Source organism: Myotis daubentonii, chromosome 1, assembly GCF_963259705.1.
Source record: "Myotis daubentonii chromosome 1, mMyoDau2.1, whole genome shotgun sequence".
Lineage (NCBI taxonomy): Eukaryota > Metazoa > Chordata > Mammalia > Chiroptera > Vespertilionidae > Myotis > Myotis daubentonii.
In genome coordinates this window covers 59,603,662-59,623,950 of record NC_081840.1, presented here as the reverse complement: position 1 = coordinate 59,623,950, position 20,289 = coordinate 59,603,662, and the positions used below count along the sequence as shown (strand labels likewise).

At 44.8% G+C, this 20,289-nt stretch overlaps 1 protein-coding gene across 6 annotated transcripts in view; it reads right to left on the bottom strand.

Moving 5' to 3' along the window:
* SECISBP2L (SECIS binding protein 2 like) overlaps positions 1-20,289 on the bottom strand; it is a 71,809-nt gene that overhangs the window by 35,412 nt on the left and 16,108 nt on the right. For 4 of the 6 annotated variants that reach the window (XM_059702042.1, XM_059702074.1, XM_059702049.1 and 1 more), the window contains 4 exons: positions 13,566-13,795; positions 13,248-13,272; positions 12,790-12,902; positions 827-961 (listed from right to left, as the gene is read on the bottom strand). In XM_059702042.1, coding sequence (XP_059558025.1) covers positions 827-961; positions 12,790-12,902; positions 13,248-13,272; positions 13,566-13,795 — 503 coding nt within the window. The remainder of the gene's footprint in view (positions 1-826; positions 962-12,789; positions 12,903-13,247; positions 13,273-13,565; positions 13,796-20,289) is intronic. The other 2 variants (XM_059702055.1, XM_059702065.1) reach the window with 1 other exon arrangement.

Below are 20,289 nucleotides of genomic sequence, written 5' to 3'. Positions count from 1 at the left end.
AGCATTAGGGGCGACTTAATTAAATGTTTGACCATATAGCAGGCTAATTTTTAGACTGTTAATTTTATATGGCCTCAGAATGATGTTATAAATATCCAAATGGCCCTTGGCAGAAAAAGGTTCCTCACCCCTGCTCTACTACAAAGCAACCTCCGTAAGTACAGCAGTATGTTTATTCACCTCAATGTATCATTCAGAATACCTTACTTTTACACATATGAATAGGCCTCCAACTAGATGAATCAATAATAGAAATACTGCAATTGGAATATAAACTTTCTGCCTGTTAGAGAAAGTAAAATAACCTTTCTTCTTCCTTCTTCAAGAGTCTCTTGAATCAAGACTCTCCTGACTAGAAGCACAAATTAGACTGAACTATTCAAATCTGAGAAACTTGACAAATAGACTGAACAATAACAAAAACTGCAGAGAAAGTTTTATACTAGGTGAAATCCACATAAAATCATGCTCTACCTCTACATGTTACTTCAAAATGATGAATACTCTTCAACAGTCTATAAAAAATTAGTTAATATTAGACTAACTATACAGGGTGAGACATATTATTTGTATCATATGGCAAATAATACAATAATTAATAAAAATAATACAAGAATTAACTGTTTTGGTACTTACAACTGTAAACCTACTTTTGCACCACCCCGTATATAATCAAGACAAAAACGAGTCAATACTAAGTAATTTTAGTCTAATAGTAGTAGAGTCACATGTTAATACATAAAAGTATTACCATAAGAGAAGAAAATTACTTTCTTAATGGGAACATCTGCCATAATAGTTTACAAAAAAAAGTGTAAAAAAATACCTCAAAATATAAAGACTCAGAATTTGGGTCACTTCTATGAGACTGATTGGGGTTTAACTGCTTATTATCTTGTCTCTTCTGCAAACTCTGTCTTCTTTCTGAGGAAGTACTATGTCCTCGGCATTTGAATCCAACCTAAGTGAACCCCAAAGGGGGAAAAAAAAACCCAAGTCTTATTATTTTTAAGTAAATTTTTTTTACATATAATATACTTACAGCAAAGTATACAAATGTGCACAACTCAATGAACTTTCATGAAAGTGCATAATTTGTTATGAAAGGTTAAAACTTTGAGGAATAAGGTCATTATAAGAAAAATAGGAAAATGCGTTATGTTACTTTTTCTCCCCTATAAATGAACGCTTACATCAGTTTTATTAACAACAGCCCAGAATTGGAAACAATCTAGGTGACCTTCAGTGGGAAAATAGTGAATCGTTGCCCTGGCCTGTTTGGCTCGGTGGATGGAGCATCGGCCTGCGGACTCAAGGGTCCCCGGTTCGATTCTGGTCAGGGGCATGTACCTTGGTTGCGGGCTCATCCCCAGTGGGGAGTGTGCAGGAGGCAGCTGATCGATGTTTCTCTCTCATCGATATTTCTAACTCTCAATCCCTCTCCCTTCCTCTCTGTAAAAAATCAATGAAATATATTAAAAGAAGAAAAAAAAAGAAAATAGTGAATCGCACTGTGGTATATCCATACTTTGAAACAGTAGTCAGCCACTAAAAGGAGTGACTATTGATATATCCAACAATCTGGATAAATCTCTAGGGAATCATGTAAGTGAAAGAAAGCTGATCCAAAAGGACTATATGAGTTCACTTATACAACATTCTTAAAATGAAAAAAATTATAGCAAGGGGAAACATACTAGTGGTTCTAGGGGTTAAGGAGAGGCTGGTGGGGTTGGAGACAGGAAAGAAACATGGTTATAAAAGGGCAACAAGAGGTATTCTTGCCATGATGGATCTGTTCTGCATCTTGACTGTATCAATGTCAATATCTGGGTTGTGATATTGTACTACAATTTTGCAAGATGTCAATATTGGGAGAAACTGAATATTACCTTTTTATTAAACTACTCTAAGTCTTCCAATATCTTTTTAAAAAAAGAATTCCTAAGAAATATTAAAACTTAAATATCTTGTTTCCAAGAAAATAAATTTAAGAGAATAAAATTTTTATTCAGTCACAAATTATTATTATCCTATTAAGGAATTTATAGCCCTAAACAGTTTGGCTCAGTGGATAGTGTGTCAGCCTGCGGACTGAAGGGTTCCAGGTTCGATTCTGGTCAAGCACATGCCCGAGTTGCAGGCTCGATCCCCAGTGTAGGGCATGCAGGAGGCAGCCGATGAATGATCCTCTCTCATCATTGATGTTTCTATCTCTCTCTCCCTCTCGTCCTCTCTGAAATCAATAAAAATATATTTTTAAAAAAAGAAATTTACAAAATGTTCAATTGTCACAGGGGCAAGAAAAAAAACATTTTTCAAAATGCATTTTTAAAGTATTTTTTATTCATGCTACATTTTCACTGTTTTTTAAAAAATATTGTTTATTTTTTATTTTAGAGAGATAGAAACACTATTAAGAGAAAAAATATCTATCAATCAGCTGCATCCTACATGCTCCCCACTGGGGATCAAGCCTGCAATCTAGGCATGTGCCCTGGAACTGGTGAACTCTTGACTCATGGGTTAATGCTCAACCACTGAGCAACATCAGCCAGGCTTAAAAAGCATTTTTAAAAAGCATTAAGCATTTGAGGAATCTTAAGACATATTTCAAATTCCCTCTCTTAAGGACCCAATGCAACTAATATGAAATGCCACTCTTAACCAGGATACTTACAAGACATGAAAGTATGATCTTCATTATCAATTACCCCAAAATTCTAATGATTTAAAGCAGCGGTCGCCAACCAGTGGTCCATGAAGCACTGGTGGTCCATGAGGTTAGAAAGGTTGGCGACTACTGATTTAAGGAAACCTTTGGAGCAGCCAGCAGTCGCCAACCAATGGTCCATGAACCAGTGGTAGTCCGTGAGGTCCGAAAGGTTGACGACTGCTGATTTAAAGAACTTGAAGGAGATCTGGATGGAAAGTGCTGGTAACTAATCTAATAAAAGACAAAGATGGTAATTAACCATACCTCCGACACACTTCCCATCGGCTAATCAGGGCGATATGCAAATTAAACTGCCAACCAAGATGGCGGCCGGCAGCCAGGCAGCTGAAGCGAACAGGAGGCTTGCTTGCTCCAGTGATAGAGGAAGCCAAGATTCCCTGCCTGCTGCGGCCGGGCTCTGAGCTGCACTCTAAGAAACCATGTTGCAATTATAGAAGCTAAACAAACCCCAGATACCTGCTTTCAGGCAGCAGGCCTCGGAGCTGGACCTGCAACAGTGTTTCAATTATAGAAGCCAAACAAACCCAGATACCTGCTTTCAGCAGCCGAGGCCTCAAGCTGGAGCCGGCCTCAGAGCTAAAGCTGGCTCTCAGCTCCAGTGACAGCCATACAAGGTAAATAAATCCCAAAATAAAAGGAAAAAAAGAAAAAAAGGAGAGGTTGGGAGCTTCAGTTGCGCTCCAGCCTGAAATTGGCCCTCAGCCCCTCACCCAGACTGGCCAGGCATCCCAGTGGGGACCCCCACCCTGAAGGGGGTATGACCAGCTGCAAACAGCCATCAGCCCCTCATCGAGGCTGGCCAGGCACCCAAGCGGGACCCCCACCCTGATCCGGGACACCCTTCAGGGCAAACCAGCCAGCCCCCACCCATGCACCAGGGCTCTATCCTATACAGTAAAAGGGTAATATGCAAACTGATCCTAACAGCAGAAAGACTGGGAATGACTGGTCACTATGACACACACTGACCACCACAGGGCAGATGCTCAATGCAGGAGCTGCCCTCTGGTGGTCAGGGTGCTCTCACATGGGAGGAGCTCTGCTCAGCCACAAGCCAGGCTGATGGCTGCCAGTACAGTGGTGATGGTGGGAACCTCTCCTGCCTCCTCAGCAGTGCTAAGGATGTCCGACTGCAGTTTAGGCCTGCTCCCCGCTGGCAAGTGGACATCCCCCGAGGGCTGCTGGGCTGCCAGAGGGATGTCTGATTGCCATCTTAGGCCCAATCCCACAGGGAGCAGGCCTAAGCAAGCAATTGGTCATCCCCTGAGGGGTCCCAGACTGTGAGAGGGCACAGGCCGGGCTGAGGGACACCCCCCCTTCCCGAGTGCACAAATTTTTGTGCACTGGGCCTCTAGTCCTATATAATAAAAGGTTAATATGCAAATAGACCGAATATCAGTGGTCACTATGACGTGCAGCTCCTGCATTGAGAGTCTGCCCCCTGGTGGTCACTGTGTTCCCATAGGCCAGTGATGGCAAACCTATGACACGCGAACTCATTTTTTTGGTTGATTTTTCTTTGTTAAATGGCATTTAAATATATAAAATAAATATCAAAAATATAAATCTTTGTTTTACTATGGTTGCAAAAATCAAAATATTTCTATATGTGACATGGCACCAGAGTTAAGTTAGGGTTTTTCAAAATGCTGACACGCCGAGCTCAAAAGGTTCGCCATCACTGCCATAGGCAGTGGTTCTCAATCTTCCTAATGCCGCGACCCTTTAATACAGTTCCTCATGTTGTGGTGACCCCCAATTTCATTGTTATAAATTAAACATAATTAAAGCATAGTGATTAATCACAAAAACAATATGTAATTATATATGTGTTTTTCTATGGTCTTAGGCGACCCCCGTGAAAGGGTCATTCGACCCCAAAAGGGGTCGCGACCCACAGGTTGAGAACCGCTGCCATAGGGGGAGTGTCGCTTAGCCAGAAGCCGGGCTCACGGTTGGCGAGTGCAGTGGTGGTGGCGGGAGCTTCTCCCACCTCTGCAGCACTAATCATGTCCAACTGGGGAGCGGGCCTAAGCCATCAGTTGGACATCCCCCCAGAGCTCCTGGACTGTCAGAGGGTGCAGGCCAGGCTGATGGGCCCCCCCCCCCCCAACCCGCTAACCCCGAGTACATGAATTTCATGTACTGGGCCTCTAATATAGACTATAAAATATGCACACAAAGACCTGGAACCACTGGCAACTCCCATGCTTAAACAACTGGTCAAAAAAGACTTGCTATTAAGAAATAGAATTTTTACATTCTTTTGGGAAGTAGGCTATATGCAGAACTATAGGCCAGGAAAATAGTCACATAGCAAACTTAATTCTTCCTTAGAATATGCATGATGATTACTGGGCTACTTTCTATAACCTGTAAGTACCTGTTAAGAAATTAGATAATTTCCCAGATACCCAAGAATTTCTTGGTTTTAAATATTAACCTCATTTTAAAACAGGCTCATGAACATGGAGAGAGGAATACATATGTGATGAAGCAAATATTAGTAAAATGTTAGATAACATATAGCTGGTATCTATATGAATGTTATCTGTAAAATTATTCAAACTTTGCCATTTAGAAATTTTCATAAAAAATATTGTAAAAATTGATTCATGAAAAGAGGCTCATACAGGGTGGTAAAACAAATGCAATTTATAATGTCTAGGTACTAAAAAAAATTTAATTCACATAAATCAACACTGAAATTAGTACTAATAATTAAGCCCCAAGTTAGGGATAAAGAAAAAGAGAATAATTCTTGAGTACAACTCTTCATTTTTTTGGTACAGTCTCTCTCTCTCTCTCTCTCTCTCTCTCTCTCTCTCTCTCTCTCTCTCAAAAACAAATGCAACTTGATTTTATACTTGGATACATAAAGCTCCAGGATTAAATTAAAACCACCAAACTAATGGTCCCAACAAAGTTTATGAGACTCAAACAATTACCTCCTGGAATAAATAACCTCATTTCTTTTCCAGTTCTTCTAAGAAGAAGAGTTTTATTGATAGGGAAGTAGGCATACAGAACAGAACAAAACAAAGATCACAGCCTCAAATATATACTGAGATTCTTAAATGACTAACACAAAAATAATATAAAAAGATTTAAGTTTTCATACTCCACATATGTAACCAAAAAGAAGAAGAAAAAATACTAGAAACTGACGTAATGAGGAATATGTACAAATACATTTTCATAAAACTATACGATTCTGAAGAACACAAAAAATGACTCAAAAATAGGAAGACATACTGCTTTTTGCATAGAAAAATGCTATGACATAAAGGTAATCCATTCTCTATAAGTTGATAGATTAATGACCAATGGAACAAAACAACAGAAGGTCCAGAAATAGATTTCAATATACAAAGGAATTAATTTAATAGGTGATAAAGGTGGTTAGCTCAAATTAGTAAAGGGATGTACTTTTCTTTTCTTTTTAAATATTTATCGTCCTGGCCAGTGTGGCTCAGTTGGTTGGGCATCATCCCATGCAGCAAAAGGATGCCAGGTCGATTACCAGTCAGGGCACATGCCCTGGTTAGAAGCTTAATCCTGGGGAGGGGAGTAGAGGGGCGTGAAGGAGGCAGCCTATTGATGTTTTGCTCTCACGTAAATGTTTATGTTTCTCTCTCTCTCTCTCTCTCCTCTCCCTCCCTCCCTCCCCCCTCTCTTGCTCTCCAAAAATCAATAAAAACAATAAAGCAAAAATATTTTTTAAAAAATATTTTTAATTGATTTTTAGAGAGAGGAAGGGAGAAGGAGAGAAACATGTATGTGAGAGCAAAACATCGATCAGCTACCTCCTGCACCGTCCCAGCTCCAACAGGGATCGAGCCTGCAAACCAGGCATGCGGCCTCACTGGAAATCTAACTGGCAACCTTTCGGTGTGCACTACCACGCCCAACCAACTGAGCCACACTTGTCAGGGAAAGGGATGCATTTTTCAATAAATGGTACTGGCAGATTTGGGTAGCCATTTGAAAAATACAAAGTAGTATATATATCTCACACCATCCAACAAGACAAACTTCAAATGGAATAAAGGTTTAAATGTAAAGAAAAGCACACAAGAGCATAAACACACTGGAGGAAAATAGGCAAATTCCTTTAAAACCCTGGAGTAGGGACAAGGGTTTTTAAACTATGATTTTAAAAACCCAGAAGCTATTTTAAAAACTACAACAAAGTCAAGGATATAATAAATATCCTTATAAAAATAAACTTCTTAATACTATTTAAAACACAAAATTTATGTATGACAATAATAATGAGCAAAGTCAAAAATTAAAACCTAGCAAAATATCTGCAACTGGTATTACAGACTAAAGGCTCCTAGAAATGTAAATATTTGATAAGAACTTGATCAAAATGATTTTAAAATGTACAAAAAAGAGATCAAGATACAAAACAGGCAAAGAATATGACCAAATTTATGGAAAAATACAAATGCCCCTTAAACATATGGAAAGATGCTGAACTACTTTAATACACATTTTAACGTAAGTGGCACAAATCCAAAACCCTGAAAGCATGTAATTCCTTAGGCTATCTACACTAATAAAAGAGAAAAATGGTAATTGGCGTACGGCGATACCCTTTTCATTGGCTAATCAGGGCTATATGCAAATTAACTGCCAACTAAGATTGGCAGTTAACTGCCAACAAGATGGCGGTTAATTTGCATATGTAGGCACAATGCAGGGAGGCGAAAGGGAAAGCAGGAAGAAGCCCCCAGCCACTGACAGTGATTGGAAACCCAGGGGGGAGCTAAGAGCTGGGGGGCAGGGCAAAGGCGGCCCTGGGGCTGCCTTTGCCCTGTCCCCCAGCCATGATTGGAGAATCAGGTGCCTTTTCCGCCCTGGCCAGTGATAGCAGGAAGTAGGGATGGAGCCAGCGATGGGAGCTGGGCACGGTCGAAGCTGGCAGTCCCAGAAGCTAGGGGTCCCTTGCCTGGGCCTAAAGCGAAGCCCACGATCGCGGGGCCGCTGCAGCTGTGGGTCCCCGCTGCCCGGGCCGGACGCCTAGGCCAGAGACGTTAGGCCTGGGCAGGGGTGGAGCCTGCAACCGCGGGGAGCTGGGGGTCCCCTGCCCAGGCCTGACACCTCTGCCGGAGGCCTCAGGCCTGGTCAAGGGGCCGATCCGGTGATTGGTGATCGGAGGGTGATGAGGGTCAACTCCTCTGGCCGAGGCATCAGGCCTGGGTGGGGGCCAGAGCCAGTGATTGGGGGGAGATGGGGGTCTCCTGTCCAAGCCTGACACCTCTGAGGGAGGCGTCAGGCCTGGGCAAGGGGCAGAACCAGCAATCGGAGGGGTCTGGGGGTCCCCTGCCCAGGCCTGACGCCTGGGCCAGAGGCATCAGGCCTGGGCAGGGGGCAGAACCAGTGATGGGGGGAAATGAGGGTCCCCTGCCCAGGCCTGACGCCTCTGGCCCAGGCGTCAGGCTGGGCAAGGGGCTGATCCTGCGATTGGAAGGTGATGGGGGTCAACACCTGAGGGCTCCCAGTATGTGAAAGGGGGCAGGCTGGGCTGAGGGACACTCCCCCCCCATACACCCACTGCACGAATTTCGTGCACCGGGCCCCTAGTATAGAGATATGCACTCCACATTATTGTTGAAATTATAAAGTGGTACAATATGGTGATATTTACCAAATAACAGAGATGACTTTACCTTTTCACCCAGCAGTCCCTTATCTAGGAATTTATTGTACTACTATACACACATACTTCTAAATGACACTGTAGCATGTCTAAACAGCAACAGTTTTCAAACAACTCAAATGTCCATCGACAGAACTACAGATATCAATAAAGATATATCAATACAATACTAGGAATTGTTAAAAGATTAAAGTGTAGAAGCCCTAAATATAATATGGAAATGTTTCCATTATATATTGCTAAGTGATGAAAGCAAAACACAGAACAGATTGGGTAAAACATAAGATACATCCTTGTATTTACTTGTAATTACAAGAAGAAACTCTAGGGAAATATACAAGATCCTAATCAAAGTGGAACAGACATAGGGGACCGATCCAGTGAAGTGGAAAAGCTAAGGGGAGACAAGAGTGAAAGTGAGATTTCATTGTATACCCTTTTTCATCTTTTGATATAGGGGACAGATATAGGGAAGAGCAGAAGATGGGGAGATTGGTAAAAATGAGATTTTGTATAACCTTTTTCATCTCTCTTATTTTTCAACCTATTCACAACATAAAACCAGTTTTGAAAAATTAAGTTTATAGATTCTGTCCATCATTTAAAATTAAAGCTTTAACAGAGTATAGAAAGAACCTGCCTTTTCAAATGTTAAAACACTAGTAAAAATATTAAAAATCATTCAGCCAGTGTGGCTCAGTGGTTGAGCATAGATCCATGAACCAAGAGGTTCCCAGTTTGATTCCTGGTCAGGGCATACGCCTGGGTTGCAGGCTCCATCCCCAGTAGAGGGCGTGTGGGAGACAGCCAATCGATGTTTCTCTCATCAATGTTTCTATCGCTCTATCCCTCTCCCTTACACTCTCTCTCTAAAAAAATCAATAAAAACATCTACCTATAATAATAAAAGGGTAATATGTTAATTAGACCAGACAAAGCCGGGGCCAGAGGGAAGCCGCCCGGGTCCCGGGTGCCTGCCAGTGGCAGGAGGAGGGAAGCTGGGGCTGGCAGCCGGGGAAAGGAAGGCCTACTCTTACATGAATTTTTGTGCATTGGGCCTCTGGTTTATATATATATAAAAGACTAACATGCAAAGTGTTCCCGTGGGAGTTTGACAGGGAAACCAGGAGTCTGATTGCTTGCTATGATGTGTGCTGACCACCAGAGGGCGGCACAGAATGAAGGAAGGCACCAGCCAGCAGCCGGGGGAGGCCCCAACCAGCCCTGATGGCTGGCCAGGTCTAGGGACCCTACCCATGCATGAATTTCATGCACCAGGCCTCTAGTATTTAAATAAAGAATAAAAATCTAAAAAAAAAATATTAAAAATCATCGAATGATACAACAGTTAAAATACCATGCCATGATACATGTGCAGATTTCTGATACATGAAACAAAAAGCCCAGAGATAGCACTTAAGACATAAGAAATTATTCAGAGACACAGAAGCATAGAACAGACAGAGGGAAGGCAGAGGAGAATGTGTGGATGGGTGGAAAGAGATTAACCAAAGAACTTGTATGTGTATATGCATAACCCATGGACACAAACAATAGTGTGGTGAAGGTCTGAGGTAGGGGGCGGTGCGGGCTTGAAGGGGACAATGGAGAAAAAAGTGGACATATGTAATACTTTCACTAATGAAGATAAAAAATAAATTAAAAAAAAGAAAAAAAACCATAAGATATTAGCAAATGATTAAAAGGACAGTGCAAATCAGAGAATAGGATGGATTACAATGTTAGGACAATTGGTTAAATACTTTGAAAATCTACATCAATACATGGTACCATTCACCAAACTTAATCTCGGATTTTTAAAAGTCTTGAAACATTAGTCTACTGAAAAGTAGCAGAAAATACAAGTGAATATTTGATTTCTGAAAGACATTTTAAGCCTAAAAATAATCAGAGATTGCAAAAGGGGAAAATATTTTGACTTAAAAGGAAAAAAAAAAGAATTTGCATGTCGAAAATCAAACAAGTAACATGCTTAAGAAAAGTATGACAAAGCATCAGAAGTAGAAAAGAAAACACTTTGTTCAACATCTATCTCTAGTTCTTTTGGAATGAAGAGATACAAAATAAAACTTAAACCATATGTATTTTCATAATTTTCTTTTTTGTTGTTCTTTTTCCATTTCTCACAGTTTTGAGGTAGAGAGGAAATATTTTTCCATATCAGTATTACTAGAGGCCCGGTGCACAAAAATTTGTGCACGGGGGGGGGGGGGGGTCCCCTCAGCCCAGCCTATGCCCTTTTGCAGTGTGGGACTCCTCAGAGGATGTCCACCCCAGTGGGGACCCTCACCCCATGGAGGTTTGGCCAGCCTGGGTGAGGGGCTGATGACTGTTTTCAGGCTGGCCACACCCCCTTTAGGGTGGGGGGTCCCCACTGGGGTGCCTGGCCAGTCTGGGTGAGGGACTGAGGGCCGTTTCCAGGCTGGCCAAGCACCCTGGTGACGTAAGCTCCCAGCCTCTCTTTTTCTTGTTTTATTCTGGGATTTATTTACCTTCTATAATTGAAACTTTTTTGCCTTTAGCAGAGGCCTGCAGAAAGCTTGGCTTCCTCCATTACGGGAGCAAGCAAGCCTCCTGCTCGCTCCAGCTCCATGGCTGCCGGCCGCCATCTTGGTTGGGTTAATTTGCATATAGTTGCTCTGATTGGCTGGTGGGCATGGCTTAAGGTGTAGCAAAAGCACGGTCAATTTGCATGTTTGTTTTTTATTAGTATAGGATTTCCTCTCCAGTGGACTACTGATACCAAACTGTACTGAGTAAGTACTGAGGCTGCAAGATTGGCAGGTCTAGCAGATACACTTTAAATATAAAGTTTCAGTACTTGACTAAACATTGTATAGATTTTGTTTATCTAATCTATTTAAATAATTCTTGTTTTAGCTTTGCCGGGACCAATTCCAGCATGTCATAATTTCAAGAGTTTCATCAAAAGGTTGATGAGACTTGGGGACACAACAGAGTTGAGTCACACATGTAGTCACCTGTTGGGAATGGCTGAAGGCATTTCCCCAAACCTGAATAGGATACATTAAATTAATTGTGGCTGCCAGACAGCTAAAAGGCATCTCAATCTACATGTTATCACCTCCAACTGGCCAAACACCTGAACAGCCGTAGGCTAATTCCCCCATTCTGACAATGGACTCTGTACCAAACCCTGACCCTTTGAAGTGCATATCTCTGCCTCGCCTCAGGACAAGTTGTGTTAATAAAAACCATGGGGTCCTGGGGTGGGAGAGAACCTAAGGCCTTAGACTTAAGACTTTAGAACTTAGCTCCTTTAGCTAAGCTCCTCTGACCCCCAGTGCCTTTCAAAAATTATATTTTGTCTCCGGACTCTTTATTAGTCTCTGGATTCCTATGTCATCTATGCATTACTTCTCCAGATTCCTGAACCCTTCTTGATGCTGGGACAAGAACCCCCGCAAGCTTTTGTTTTTAATCAAATAAAGCTAGACTGCTTCACAAGCCTGCCACAAACAATAACAACTCATTTTTGTAACAACCATAAGGAAGAGGGAATTATTCTGCTTGTTTTCCTAACACCCTAATTAAAGTTAGGAACATCTGAAGTACTTCATTTTAGGGAGACAAAAACAGGCCAGTATTTGGTCCACTTGATCTGGTAGTAACTTACTCTTATTTCAGTTCATCCACAGATCTATTCACATAACCTTAATTCCTTGACTAGATTTAAGGAAAACAAAATGTCTACCTAAAAATTAAAAAGGAAAAATACTGACCAATATACAGTCCCTGATTTCATAGACAACCAATGCAGGAAGACAGTATTGGATGTTTGTGGCAGTATATAACTTGCTCCACCCTACTGCAGCTAGATCCCGCTCCCCAAGATCAGGAAGCTGCCCAACATGGCTGCATTAGGAAGAGGCATTCATCACTATGGCAGCGCACAAGCAGAGTGTGGCATATGGTGTCCATAGTCAAGCAAAGTCACATGGACAAGGCTGCAGTTCTGCCTGAAGTTCAAAGGATCAATATTTAAGGCATTAAAATTCTTTAAAATATTTATATGGCCAAGTCAGCAGGTGAAGCAGGATTAAATAGTATTCTATTTTAAAAGTATGAAATAGCAAAAAATATTTCTTAAACACAGAAAAGTAGAGAATGGTACAATATATGCTCATGCATACACACCACCTACTTTCAACATTTTGCCATTTTGTTTCATTACTTGAATCATTTTACTGGCTAAACCATTTTAAGCTTAGAGATATATTTTACTTTTAAGTAATTTAATATACATCTTTAAAAATTAAGGACATTGACCTTCAAAATCACTATACCATTTAAAATAATTCATCTGACACTAATCAAATTTGTCTGACCTAATTCAAATTACCTGTGAATTTCTTTGTTCAATCTGCCTTCCACCTCTAGAAAATGTCTGATTTTTTTCCATCCAAGGTTTTTTCTGAGTTGCCTGGCAAGTTACACTGGACCAATTTACACTACCTGTAACAAATAAGATTTAAAATATGACTTATTTACAGATGTCAAAAGCTAAATTGCTCCTTAACTTTATGTACTGAAATTCGGTCACTGTAAATGTAATAGTGGAAAATTTTCCATAAATTTTAAGTGGTATTCCAGTTCCCAGTAATATAAGTGTCATCTGCAGAATACTTCTGGCTGGCATATTCTCAATTTTATCAGCAAGACTGTACTTTGTATTTAATGTGAATCACTTTGAAAGATTTCTAATTTTTGCAACATCAGCAAGGTTAATGCTTAAAAGCAAAACTTTGACATAGACAAAGAAGAAATTATAGTAAAAACACAATGCAGAAAAATAAGTACCTGTACATATAGATGATTCCACATGCTAAAAATAGAAACAAAAAGGAGACAATTATTTTCTGCTCAAAATCAATACCACATTCCTTACAAAATGATTCCGAATCTAGTCTAGTGTGAAGGATGCTTATTACAATCTCAGAAAAAATACTCATCCATAAAAGAATATTTTTCATATTAATAACAAAATATACAAGATGTTCATGACCATCTTATTACTATAGGATTGTTAATGAAAGTAGGTACTTAAGCTTTAGCAGAGGACATAAGAGTAATACTGACATAGATGACTGATAAAGAAATCAAAGCAATGTCACATACATTCATGGTGCTAGAATCAGGATTTCGTAAAGCCCCTGCAGTGGGCTGGTTGTTGCTGTGTTTGGGACTGCAGTAGCCACTATCACTGTCAATGTCAGCTTCACTAGCTCCCTGCTCACTAGAAGATTCGGCAGTAGGGTGGGATGCTCTTCTCCTCCTGCCTTTGGACTTCCAGAGCATCGGGGCAGAGCTCTCTGAGAGAGACTTGTTAGCGATATCTGACGGGAAATCTACAAGGCAAGAAAAGTGTAACAACTTGTTGTGAGGACCAAGTTAACAAATTGTTAAATTATCACTAAGGTTGTAAGAAAATTAAGACATCTAATTTCGTAAATGGTAAAACCTTTTTTGAAAGATTATAAAAACGTAAGATATTCCTGACAAGTTGGTTTATAACATGTTTATTATGAAGAGAATAAAACCATCCCCCCATTACCCATTTAACAAAGAGAACATCACCCAATCCTTTGAGGTCAACTGCATGCCCCCTCCACCACTGCATCCTCTTCCTCCCTAAGAGGCTGCCCTTTATTCTAAATTCTGTGTTTATTATTTCCTCCCTTTTAAAAATACGTACCACAAATTTCTGTATTCCTAAAACATAAACCATGTAATTTTGCAATTTTAACTTCATAAAAATAAAATCATACTGCCCATGTTTCTCGGACTTGCTACCCACCCCACCATACCCTCAACATTGGTTTTGAGATTCTGATGGATGTGACTGTAATTCATTAATGTCACTGTGTAAGACTATACTATAATGTACTTATCGTCTGTACCACTGATGGGACACTTGGGTTGTTTGGGGGCTTGCTATGATTAATACTGCTATCAACATTCTTAGACAGACAAATGAATGCATGTGTACATATGAAAGTTCCTCGCCCGATTCAGTGGTTGAGCGGTGATCTACAAACTAGGTCATGGTTTGATTCCTGGTAAGAGCACATGCCGGGGTTGCAGGCTTGATCCCCGATGTGGCGTGTGCAGACCAGTACTCCTTTATTTTATAACTAGAGATCTGGTGCACAAATTCGTGCACTGGCGAGGTCCTTTGCCTGGCCAACGATCCGGGCCATCTCACCCAGTCCCGATAGGGGACGTACCATGGGAGGCTGGCCAGCAGGGGGAGGGACCACAAAAGGTTGGTTGGAGGGGGAAGGGGACCGTGGGAGGTTGGCCTGCTGGGGGTAGGAACCGTGGGAGGTTGGCTGGCCATAGGAGGTTGGCTGTGGGAGCGCACTGACCACCAGGCGGAAGCTCCTGCATTGAGAGTCTGCCCCCTGGTGGTCAGTGCATGTCATAGTGACCAGTCGCTTAAGCTTTTATATATATACTAGGGGCCCGGTGCACGAAATTCGTGCACTGGGTGTGTGTGGGGGGGAGTGTCCCTCAGCCCAGCCTGCCCCCTCTCACATACTGGGAGCCCTCAGGCGTTGACCCCCATCACCCTCCAATCGCAGGATCGGCCCCTTGCCCAGGCCTGACGCCTCTGGCCTAGGCGTCCGACCCGGGCAGCGGGGACCCGCAGCTGCAGCGGCCCCACGTGGGATCCTGGGCTCCACTTTAGGCCCAGGCAAGGGACCCCTAGCTCCTGGGACTGCCAGCTTCGACCGTGCCCAGCTCCCATCGCTGGCTCCACCCCTACTTCCTGCTATCACTGGCCAGGGCGGAAAAGGCACCTAATTCTCTGATCATGGCTGGGGGGCAGGGCAAAGGCGGCCCCAGCACCGCCTTTGTCCTGTCCCCCGGCTCTTAGCTCCCCCCTGGGTTTCCGATCACTGTCAGTGGCAGGGGGCTTCTTCCTGCTTTCCCTTTCACCTCCCTGCATTGTGCCTACATATGCAAATTAACCGCCATCTTGTTGGCAGTTAACTGCCAATCTTAGTTGGCAGTTAATTTGCATATAGCCCTGATTAGCCAATGAAAAGGGTAGCTCGTATGCCAATTACCATTTTTCTCTTTTATTAGTATAGACTAGAGGCCCGGTGCACAAAAATTTGTGCACTCAGGTGGGGGGGTCCCTCAGCCCTGCCTGTGCCCTCTTGCAGTCTGGGACTGCTCGGGAGATAACGACCTGCTGGCTTAGGCCTGCTCCCGGGTGGCAGAGGGCAGGCCCAATCCCTAGGTGCAGCCCCTGGTCGGGCTCAAAGCAGGGCCAATTGGGGAGTTGGGGCGCCGCCCCCTGTCATGCACAGAGCAGGGCCCATCAGGGGGGTTGGGGCTCTGTACCCTGTCACTCACAGAGCAGGGCCCATCAGGGGGGTTGGGGCTCTGTACCCTGTCACGCACACAGCAGGGCCAAGCAGGGGGTTGGGGCGCTGCCACTCACACACTCAGGGCAGGGCCGATGGGGAGGTTATGGCTCTACCCCATCACACACAGAGCAGGGCCAGTGGGGGGCGGGGGGTTGGGGCGCCGCACCCTGTCACACACAGAGCCGCAGGGCAATCAGGGGGTTGGGGAGTTCCCCCCTATCAGGCACAGAGCAGGGCTGATCAGGGGGTTGGGGCGCCTTCCCCTGTCACACACAGAGCCGCAGGGCGATCAAGGGGTTTGGGCGCTGCCCCCTGTCACGCTGATCCCGGTGCTGGGAGGCATATTATCCTTTTACTATATAGGATAGAGGCCTGGGGCATGGGTGGGTGCCAGCTGGTTTGCCCTGAAGGGTGTCCTGGATCAGGGTGGGGGTCCCCACTGGGGTGCCTGGCCAGCCTGGGTGAGGGGATGATGGCTGTTTGCAGCTGGTCACACACCCTTCAGGGTGGGGGTCCCCACTGGGGTGCCTGGCCAGTCTGGGTGAGGGGCTGAGGGCTGTTTTCAGGCTGGGACTGAAGCTCCCAACTGTTCCTTTTTTTCTTTTTTCTTTTTATTCTGGGCCAGCTTTAGCTCTGGCTCCAGCTCTGAGGCCTCAGCTCCTGAAAGCAGGTATCTGGTTTGTTTAGGTTCTATAATCGAAACACTGTATCAACTCCAGCTCTGAGATCCCAGCCGGCAGAAAGCTGGTTTCTGGGTTTTGTTTAGCTTCTATATTTGTTACAATGTTTCAAACTGCAAGCTCAGAGGCCGGCAAGGCAGGCGGGGAACGTCGGTTTCCTCCATCACTGAAGCAAGCAATCCTCATGTTCAGTTTAAGCTGCCTGGCTGCCAGCCGCCATATTGTCTGGCAGTTAATTTGCATATCGCCCTGATTAGCCAATGGGAAGGGTAGCGATCGTACGCTAATTACCATGTTTCTCTTTTATTAGATAGGACTAGAGGCCCGATGCACAAAAATTTGTGCACTCGAGGGGTCCCTCAGCCCGGCCTGTGCCCTCTCGCAGTCTGGGACCCCTTGGGAGATGACCACCTGCTGGCTTAGGCCCGCTCCCTGGGGGATTGGGCCTGAGCTGGCAGTCAGACATCCCTCTGGCAGCCCTGGAGCCCTCAGGGAATGTCCACTTCCCAGCAGGGAGCAGGCATAAGCTGCAGTTGGACATCCTTAGCGCTGCTGAGCAGGCGGGAGAGGCTCCCATCCCCACCGCTGTACTGGCAGCCGTCAGCCTGGCTTGTGGCTGAGCAGAGTTCCCCCTGTGGAAGTGCACTGACCACCAGGGAACAGCTCCAGCACTGAGCATCTGCCCCCTGGTGGTCAGTGTGTGCCATAGTGACCAGTCATTCCCAGTCGTTCTGCTGTTAGGGTCAATTTGCATATTACCCTTTTATTATATAGGAGTGCCTGGCCATCCTGGGTGAGGGGCTGAGGGCCATTTGCAGGCTGGCCACAGCCCCTTCAGGGTAGGGGGTCCTGCTGGGGTGCCTGGACAGTCTGGGTGTGGGGCTGAGGGCCGTTTTCAGGCTGGCTAAGCCCCCTAGTAGGGACCCTCACCCCATGATGGTGTCCAGCTTGGGTGAGGGGCTGATGGCTGTTTGCAGGCTGGCCACGGCCCCCAGCCACCCTAGCTCCCAGTGGAGGCTGGCTAGAAGCAGGTATCTGGCATTTATTTGTCTTCTATAATTGAAACTTGTTGCCATCAGTGGAGGCCATAGCCAGAGCGGGAAGCTTGGCTTCCTCCATCGCCCAGGCAACCAAGCCTCCTGCTTGCTCCAGCTCCGTGGCTGCTGGCCGCTATCTTGGTTGGGTTAATTTGCATATAGTCACTCTAATTGGCTAGTGGGTTTGGCTTGGGCTTAGCCAAGGTACGGTCAATTAGCATCTTTGTCTTTTATTAGTGTAGACTAGAGGCCCAGTGCATATAAATTCATGCACTGGAGGGGGGGTTCCCTAAGCCTGGCCTACCCCCTCTCACAGCCTGGGAGCCCTCAGGGGCAGGAGATCACCCAGTGATCAGGGTAAGGCAACCCCCCATGACACCGCTGCTGCTGCCACTGCCGGCAGCGCAAGCCTCGGCCTATCCAGGTTATCCAAGTCTTGAGTGGCCCTGGGCGGCTGGGCATCTGGGCAGCCACCATCTGAGGCTTGCCTGTGCCTCGGGCCAGCCCTGAGCAGCTGGGGGGCTGAGGGGACTTGGGGACTCCAAAGGCTGTCAAGTGGGGAGGGCCCTGTCTTGCCGTGCACCTGCCATCCCAGCAGGGCTGAGGGGACTGGGCACCACCATTTTGTGGCTGTGGGCGCCACTATCTTTGAGGGCGGGGCAGTCAATTAGCATATTCCCTCCTTATTGGCTGTGGGCGCTGCCATCTTTGCAACGGCGTGAGAGTCAATTAGCATATTCCCTCTTGATTAGATAGGATAGATTAGTTTGAAAGTTCCCCAAAAATTTCTTTTGAAATTTTGATTGGAACTGCATTGAATCTACAGGCTAACTTAGGGTCAAATAACATTTGCAATATCAAATCATCCTGAATGAACCTAATATTTAGATTTTTTAATACAATGTCCTATAATAACGTTATAGTTTCCTGCATAAATGTCTGATACATGTTATATAAGGTTCATTGCAAGAAATAATATTTTTATTGATATTATAAATAGCATCTTTTCTTAAATTTTGTTTGTTGGTGGCACACTTAAATGCAATTCACTTTTATACATTATCTTATACTAGGGGCCCGGTGCACGAAATTCGTGCACTGGGTGTGTTGTGGGGGAGGGGAGTGTCCCTCAGCCCAGCCTGCCCCCTCTCACATACTGGGAGCCCTCAGGCGTTGACCCCCATCACCCTCCAATCACAGGATCGGCCCCTTGCCCAGGCCTGATGCCTCTGGCCTAGGTGTCCGGCCCGGGCAGCGGGGACCCACAGCTGCAGCAGCCCCGCGATCATGGGCTTCGCTTTAGGCCCAGGCAAGGGACCCCTAGCTCCTGGGACTGCCAGCTTCGACCGTGCCCAGCTCCCATCGCTGGCTCCACCCCTACTTCCTGCTATCACTGGCCAGGGCGGAAAAGGCACCTGATTCTCCGATCATGGCTGGGGGGCAGGGCAAAGGCGGGCCCAGGGCCACCTTTGCCCTGCCCCCCAGCTCTTAGCTACCCCCTGGGTTTCCAATCACTGTCAGTGGCAGGGGGCTTCTTCCTGCTTTCCCTTTCACCTCCCTGCATTGTGCCTAAATATGCAAATTAATCACCATCTTGTTGGCAGTTAACTGCCAATCTTAGTTGGCAGTTAATTTGCATATAGCCCTGATTAGCCAATGAAAAGGGTATCGTCGTACGCCAATTACCATTTTTCTCTTTTATTAGTGTAGATGTACCCAACTTACTAAACTCTTACCTATACTAATAAAAGGATAATATGCTAATTAGACCAGACATCTTCTGGCTGTCCTTCTGGACAAAGCCACGGTGGCAGGGGCCGAGGCAGAGGTGATTAGGGGTGATCAGGCTGGCAGGGGAGAGAAGTTAGAGGGTGATCAGGCCCTGACCAGTTTGGCTCAGCAGATAGAGTGTCGGCCTGTAGACTGAAGGGAGGGTGATCAGGCCGGCAGAGGGGAGCAGTTAGGGGGCAATCAGGCCAGCAGGGGAGCAGTTAGGGGGCAATCAGGCCATCAGGAAGTAGTTAGGGGGTGATCAGGCCAGCAGGCAGAGGCAGTTAGGGGCAATCATGTTGGCAGGCAGGCTAGCGGTTAGGAACCAGTGGTCCCAGACTGGAGAGGGTGCAGGCCGGGCTGAGGGACCCCGCCCCCCCCTGCACAAATTTCATGCACTGGGCCTCTAGTTAAATAATAAAAGTTTGTACTCAAGAGTAAAAATCTGTTACAAATTATTTTTTTTTAAATATATTTTATTGATTTTTTACAGAGAAGAAGGGAGAGGGATAGAAAGTCAGAAACATTGATGAGAGAGATCGATCAGCTGCCTCCTGCATGCCCCCCCAGTGGGGACGTGCCTACAACCAAGGTACATGCCCTTGACCGGAATCGAACCCGGGACCCTTGAGTCCGCAGGCCGACGCTCTATCCACTGAGCCAAACCGGTTTGGCGACAAATTCTTTTAAACTATAGTATTTCATTCCACCTCTGATTGATAGCAATTAATCCTAAGAAATTAAAAACAAACTAAAGAATAAAAACACAGAATGCACAATCCTCAGAATTTGAAAACATACTAAAGAATAAAAATACTGGTAGAAGATATAATCTACTAAAATTATACCTTCACCTTTTCATTTTCTAATTCTTACTAGTGACCCAGAGCATGGATTCATGCACATTGAAAGGAAATTAATTAGAAGGTGGCCAGTGGGGTGGGACTAGACGAGATGGGCCAGACACGCCCTGGAG